The sequence below is a fragment of the Lycium ferocissimum genome, chromosome 7 (assembly GCF_029784015.1).
Source record: "Lycium ferocissimum isolate CSIRO_LF1 chromosome 7, AGI_CSIRO_Lferr_CH_V1, whole genome shotgun sequence".
Taxonomy (NCBI): Eukaryota; Viridiplantae; Streptophyta; class Magnoliopsida; order Solanales; family Solanaceae; genus Lycium; species Lycium ferocissimum.
Window position 1 is genome coordinate 8,927,298 of NC_081348.1, and position 7,395 is coordinate 8,934,692.

The 7,395-nt window shown below is 36.5% G+C and overlaps 1 protein-coding gene across 1 annotated transcript; it reads left to right on the top strand.

The window, feature by feature from the left end:
- The first annotated feature begins 280 nt into the window (after positions 1-280).
- Positions 281-1,289, top strand: LOC132062498 (zinc finger protein 5-like). The gene has a single exon (XM_059455054.1). The coding sequence runs from the start codon at positions 481-483 to the stop codon at positions 1,138-1,140; it is 660 nt and encodes a 219-aa protein (XP_059311037.1). The 5' UTR covers positions 281-480; the 3' UTR covers positions 1,141-1,289.
- Positions 1,290-7,395: the final 6,106 nt, after the last annotated feature.

A 7,395-nucleotide genomic window follows, 5' to 3' on the forward strand; every position in this document is an offset into this window, starting at 1 on the left:
GCATGGAATTTTTGTTTTTAAGTGGTACCATGATATATTGCATGTTTTTCTGTATATGTTTATCTTAATAATAAGTTGAGAAAATCAATAGAAGTTATTTAATTAATCATACAGACTAATCCTCTTTTCCAGGAAAAAGTTTTAAAGTGTATATATCTACCACACGCATTAGTTAATATCAATAAGATATATTTATATTGCATAATGGACAGCTTCACTAATCTGACCATATTCTTTGCCCTCTCTTTTTGTTTTTCGTAAATATATTGACTATTATGCGTTTATGTCCCCTTCAAAAATCATAAACATAACTACTAGGAGTATTATCTTAAGATGCAATTTCCTTTTGATAGTACTATATAAGAAAGAAAGGCAAAACAAAATATACTCCATCATCAGCCACACTTAAACATAGTCCTTTTCTTTTCTTTTTTTTCCATTTTTTTCTCTTATTATTCATTCATCTAGCTGATCAAGAATATGGAAAAAGATATTATCTCTACTTTTCTTCCTCCATCATGCAATATTATTGGAGGAAATGAATCCTTCTCTAATTCCTGCATGGAGCATAAGAGACTCAAACTATTTGGTTTTGAACTTGACCCTTATCAAAAGGATCATCTTAAAGAGGAATTAGGAGAAGAACATGAGAGTGTAAATTCATCATGTTCATCAATTTCATCTGGAAGAGAGAAACCTTCAAACATAAATGCAAAAGATGATGAGACAAAGGAGAAGAAGTTTGAGTGCCATTATTGTTTAAAGGAGTTTGTGAATTCGCAAGCATTGGGAGGCCATCAAAATGCTCACAAGAAAGAAAGGTTGAGAAAGAAAAGGCTGCAGCTTCAAGATAGAAAGGCCAACCTCAGCTATTATCTTCAAGCTTTTCAAAATAACAACAATATCATTAATTATTGCTATGATTATTCTGATCAGTATGAAGAACCCCAAATTAGCTTCAGCTCTTATGATCAAGATTACCAATTTAACGAAGAGTCATGTAAGTTTACTCTTACACATGGAAAGAGATCTAGAGAGAATAGCAAGGTAGCAGTAATGAAGCCATCAAGTTTTTCCAGTGCAGCTTCTAAACAAAGCTGTAAACCTTTAGATCTTCAGTTGGGATTGGGCTTCCAATAATTACAAATGTAGAACTGCTTCTATCATAGTATAGAGCCCCATGTTTCACCAATTTTCAAGCTTTTCATGAACTTTTTACACACCCTGTAAACATGAAGAAAAGGAAAGAAGAAAGAAGAATTTACTAAGTAATTTTTGTTGGGATGTCCCACGTTGGTTGACGATAGAGGTTATTGTCTTCTTATATAGTTTTGAGCAATCTTCATATTAGGAGATAATTTTTTATCTTAAATTAGGACTAACACTACAAAAAAATGGGTAACTTGCGGAGGTTGAAAGTTGCAATTCGCGGAGGTTTTAGCCTCTTCTACAACTAGAAGAGGCTAAAACCTCCGCGAATTGCAACTTTCAACCTCCGCAAGTTACCTATTTTTTTGTAGTGTAAGTTTATCGATCCCGTTGGTCGTTTTGAGAACCGATGCTCTATTTTGAGTGTCGTCCAATCTAGAAGCTCCGTAATAATTATTTTAACCTGCTTGTAAAATTTGAAGTCAAACGGATGTCATTTGGTTCAATTTGGAGGAAGGTTTCCTTTTTTTAAAATTTCGGTATTTAATTATTTAGATTAACTGATCGTTTTGGGAAAACATACTTTGGTTGGTGATCTGAAGATTTTGTTAAATTTGTAATATTATTTATGACCCGTAGAAATTGATGGAGCTAATTATAGAGTTCGTTTGATTGGTTTTTGACAATTAAGTCGGTTTTATCATTTAATATGCTCATTTATGGTGAAAAGATGGTCACGGGGAGAAATATGACCAGGATAGGAAATTTGTTGGCTCCATTAGCTTTGTATTAATGTTTATGACTTGAAGAGATGGGTGGCGCGATTCTTGAGGCTTTCTGATGAGTTTTGGGTAAGGAAAAGATTATTTTGGAAATCCTTAAGTTATGAAATGAAGAAGTTTGACCAAAGTCAACATCGGGGGTAAATGAGTCTTTTTTGAAGTGTTGTCAATTCTATTAAGTCTGGAATGTGATTTATGACTTAGTCAAGTCATTGGTTTGATCCTCGAGTGGTTCAGGTGTGATTTAGGTGGTTGATTGAGAAACTAGCTTTTGTGATGATTTGGAGTTGACCACGGTCAAAATCGGGTCAAGATTGCCCAGTTTGGATGTTTTGAAAGTTCCAGCAAGTTCGTATGATGATTTTGGACTTGTCTGCAAGTTTTGGTAAGATTCTAATGAGTTTTGAATAGATTTGGTTATGTTGCGCTCGTGTTTGATGTTTCGGTGTCGTTTCTTTGGCCATAGGAGTACGATATTGAGAAAAGAACCTTTAATTTGTATTTCAATTAAACTATTAGATCCGTATCGTATACGGAACCATAGCACAAAGAATCATTGAATTTCGACTTCGTATGAGGGAGTTATGACCATTTTAGTGTCGGAGAAAACTGTTGTTCTTGTGTGGTCGCAGAAGCGGAAAATTGGCCACTGAAGTTGAAGCGAAAATGACACATGGCACCCCGCGAAAGCAGACTTTTGGTTGTGAAAGCTGAAATCGTTGTGTTTTAAAATCCAGACTTCGTCCATTTAGTATTTTGAGCATATCTTGGGTTTTAGAGCTCTATTTGAGGTGATTTTCGCGGAGATATTCTCGTCTCAACAACGGCGTAAGTATCTAACCTTTGTTTTGATGTTTTCCCAAGATTATTTGCATTGGTTATCGATTTTATCCATGTTTGGATGGGGAAAATTGTGGTTTGAAGCCCAAAAGTTGAAAAGTGGTAAATCATGGATTTGAGGGTCAACATGATAGCTTTTTGAATGGATTTTCTGGATTTACGCTAATTAAGCTATGGGTAAACCAATTTTGTGATAAAATTCCAGTTTTTTCCTTTGAGGCTTGGGGTTACCTTTTTGGGTTCCAAATTAAAGTATAGCAATATGTGTACCACTGGACTCGTTTAAACTCGTATAGCACTATTTTGACTATATTAAACATGATTTAGTAATGAAATTATAGTTTTGGCCTTCTGGGGTCGAGATTGGCTTTTTGGGTGACTTTTTGGACCCAAATTATTATCTTGGTAATATGGGTGTCTACAGATTCGTATACTTACGTAAATTATGTATTTGAACAGTTTGGGATCGTTCGAAGGCTTTGAAGAAGGGCAAGGCTATGTGGTGATCGTTTGAGCTGCTGACTTCATATCAGGCAAGTTGAGACCTTTTTTTTTACCTTAATTAAAGTGTTGTGGTTGGTTTAATTGGACTAATAAGAGGGGATAACGGGGTATCTAAAGGAGGTACCGATAAACGTGAATTGACGAGCACTTGTATTGGCCTACCTGTGCCATGATGGGTATTTGCGTAATTTTAATTGTATAGGTCGGTTTGAATGCCATGATTTGGGCATTTGCTGATAGCATAGATTGATTTGAGTCTGTGATCGGGATATAAGGTCCCTTATTTATTGCTTCTATGCTTGTTACCTATCTTGCTTGTGATTGTATGTTCTCATCACTCCTAAAAACACCCCTTTAAAAATAGAAAAGAGCTAAAGATTGAGTCTTTATTGCTTAGCTTGATTCTTTATGGTTCTACATGTCATATTCATGCTTTATATAGTATCTCATGTTCATGTGAGGATACGTGTGTAAGGTCCGACGGGAAATGGTTTCAGATGGAGTGATGCTGATGTTATGAGCCAGATTGGCTAAATGACAGGTAATGTGAGCCTAAGGGATGAGTATTGCGATTTGGAGCCTACGGGTCTAAGTATTGTGATTGGAAGCCTAAAATGGCTTGGAACCTGATGGGAAATTCTGGGTTGGTATATGGACCTCGCCAGTCCCCCATGGGTCACGATTCATTAATGATTGAATGTGTGTGTATCGGATGATGGAAAAGGCTTTGCATTGCATAGCATTTGCATATCATGACATCTCATTGGTTTCTTATTGTCTGACTTACTTGGATTGTTGTCTATTGCCTATAAATGCTCATTTGGATACTTGACGAACTTGAGGATATAGAAGCTTTTACCGAGGCTTGTAACTTGAGATTATTGTGTTCTTTATGATCATTATTATCATGGACTAACAACTGTTAAGTGTGGAAGTAGTATTCGAAGACCAACTCTCATCTCTGTTTTAGTTTAGGGTCGGTCGGTGATGCTGCTGAGTACACGTTGATTTCTCGTACTCACTCTACACCTGTTGCAAATTTTTTGGTGTGCAGATTTTTTCCCTAGAACTAATGTGGATTAAGGCTTCATCGATCGTTGAGGAGCCTGTCTTTGAGGATTGAGGGTGAGCTACTAGCTGATCCGTGGCACCGAGTGCTTCTTTTTCTTCATTTACATATTCCCGTCTCCTTGTTTCAGACAGTGTATTAGCTATTATCTATACTTGTATCAGTTTCTTAGTGGTTCTTGTACTAGTGACACCAAGTTTTGGGTGGTTGTATTTATTCCGCATAATTATGAATATGAGACTTAGTTTATGATTCTTAAATGACATTATTTATTTCTTTCCACATATTATACTTGTTAAAATTTGCTATATTGGTTATAGATGGTTCGCCTACAGAGTGGGGGTAGGTTCCTTCACAGCTTTGAAATTTGGGTCGTGACACTAATGTCTATTTTCTTAATATTGTATCAGAGCCATAGACCCATCGAATCATATACATCAGGAATACATATCCAACTATCAAGTCGAAGTACTCCATTATCATCAACAACGAAGAGTAGTAACTTCACCATTTGGAACCCGCTCTTTCAATCCAAGCAAATAGGGATCCTCGAAGTATATGTCACCTTAGTCTGCTCGGTTAAGAGAGATTGTGCAACAACACACGAAAGTACTTTTCCTAACACTATTTGTTGAGTTGAACTACTATTCCTTGTAGTTTTGAAGATAATTGTTATACTAACAAACATGGTTGCAAGTGTGACAAGCAGATATAGAAAGAACCAGATTAGACATTAAAAGAATCAGTTCCTCAGAAGAGTATTGATCAAAGGCTTGAAGCTGATTCATAATGCAAGTCGGATTTGTTGAAGAATTTATTCGTAACCTAAGAATGTTCTCCGAAGTTACTGAAGTTTTGAGAAAAATTCTACTGGTTGTAGGTCGTGGTTTTTACTCTCTTGAGAAAGATGAATTTTCCACGTAAAATAGGTGTGTTCTTTACCTTTACTATTTTAGTATTGTGTCTATAACTTCCCTTGTTGAAGAACCTGATTCTTCAATAAGTCAAAAAATGGGGCATACACAAGTCACTCCCTCTTCTGTATAAGTAGTCTCTTAATTAACAAATGTAATATCAATTCAAACGCTTCGATTAAGTTTGGTTTGAACCTCCACGACTAATAGGTACATTTGCTTCTATACGGGCCAAAATTTCAGCTACATGTGTCTTACACGACATTCGCCTTCTATGGATATTACAATGATAGCACAGTATTTAACCAATTCAAGACACCATCGTTTTTTTCCTTAAATTTATATCTTTCTACTTGAAGATATAATATAAACTTTGGTGCTCAGTGTGAATCTCACAAGTCTCACTTCCAAAGAGCCTTGTCATATATAAATGCAAATACTAATGCTGCAAGCTCCAAATCACGAGTCGAGTAGTTTTTCTCTTGTTTTTGTGATACTTGGAATCAAAAGCAATAACCTTACCATTCTGTATAAGAAGATGCCCCAAACTAACATGTGAAGCTTCACGATGAATTGTAAATCCTTCTGTATCCATAGGAAATCTCGATATTGACGTTGTAGTCAAAGAGGTCTTGAGCTACTGAAGGTTTGCCTAACTCTTGTCATATATCACCAAAAGAGAATAATCTTCTGAGTCAAGGAAACAACTATTGTGGAGAACCATGGAGAACTGATCTGTAATAAGTGGCTAAACCTAGGAAATTACATAATTATCGGGATAGTAGGGCTAAGATTCTATTGTACTAACTTAAGCTGTCACGACCCAACTTGTGGGTCGAGCGGGCACCCAAGCTAACCCTCCTGGTTGGGAAACCCTTCTGTTATGACCCAATTTGTGAATCTTGATGGCACTTACACTATCCCCCCAGGTAGGCGAACCATTCTCAAATCATTTTAGTCATTTATAAGAATTATGTGGAAATAAACAATGATTTAGCTAACAGATTAATTATATAAATGATAAATGCAGAAGTGATAATAACCCCAAAATCTTGTCTGGACTAGTACAAGAGCCATTATTACATAGATAAAAGTCTGATAGGAAGTACAAATCTTAAATATCAATACTGTTTCAGAAATACAAACTAGACAGTTAAATACAAAGAAGAGTTTTCAGGTTGCGGATCTAGCCCAAAAGCTCACCCTGAATCTTTGTCAAGTAGACTCGGATCACTCTCAAGGATGGGAACTAGAACTAGTAACATAATCTGCACTTAAAGAAGAGTAGCATCAGTACAAACAACAAGTATTAGTAGGCATCATAGGCCGACAAAGAATTAGTTCACACATATAAAGAAAGAAATCAACAAATAGGCAGATAAGCATACTCACAAATCATATTATCATAATAATCAAGGACTTCCACCCACACATACGTCATACAGAAACTCAATTTCCAAGTCATAAGCCTTGGTGAAGCTTCTAAACCACAAGTCTGTCGAGTCTCAATAATCTCAAATCGATAATCACAAATCCAAGTTCTGAAGCTAGGCAGAGTCACTAATCTACACTCTGGTCCAGTCCATAATCAGATTTACACCACAACAATGGTACAAACAAACCATACCAAATCAAAAATAAAGAGTCATATGATGATGCAGGATAAAATGTAATGATGTGTAATGCAATACAATGCAATGCATTGGCCAAATACCTCAAACCTGTACTCCCATGCTAAAGGCGTTGATCGCACAATAGTCATGACCCGCGGGGGACCCATGGCATTGTCACGACCCAACCGAAGGGCCATGACGGGCACATGGAGCTAACCCACCCGAGCATCTCTCATCATACTCTCACAATCATAACTAGGTGAGCCACATGGCTAACTCGCAATTTCTGTGCATCAATAATACAAACATTATCGGGCAAGAGCACTTTTATATCAACAGCATCAACTATGCCCATGTACATATATACTAGCCGACAAGGCTAATAAAATGATATACAAAATGTTAGCCGACAAGGCTAAGGAACATCTAGCTATACACAACTGTCAACGAGCCTCTAAGAAGAACATGTAGCATCATATAGACGAGACAGGGCCCCGCCAAGCCCATATGTATATACACAAAAT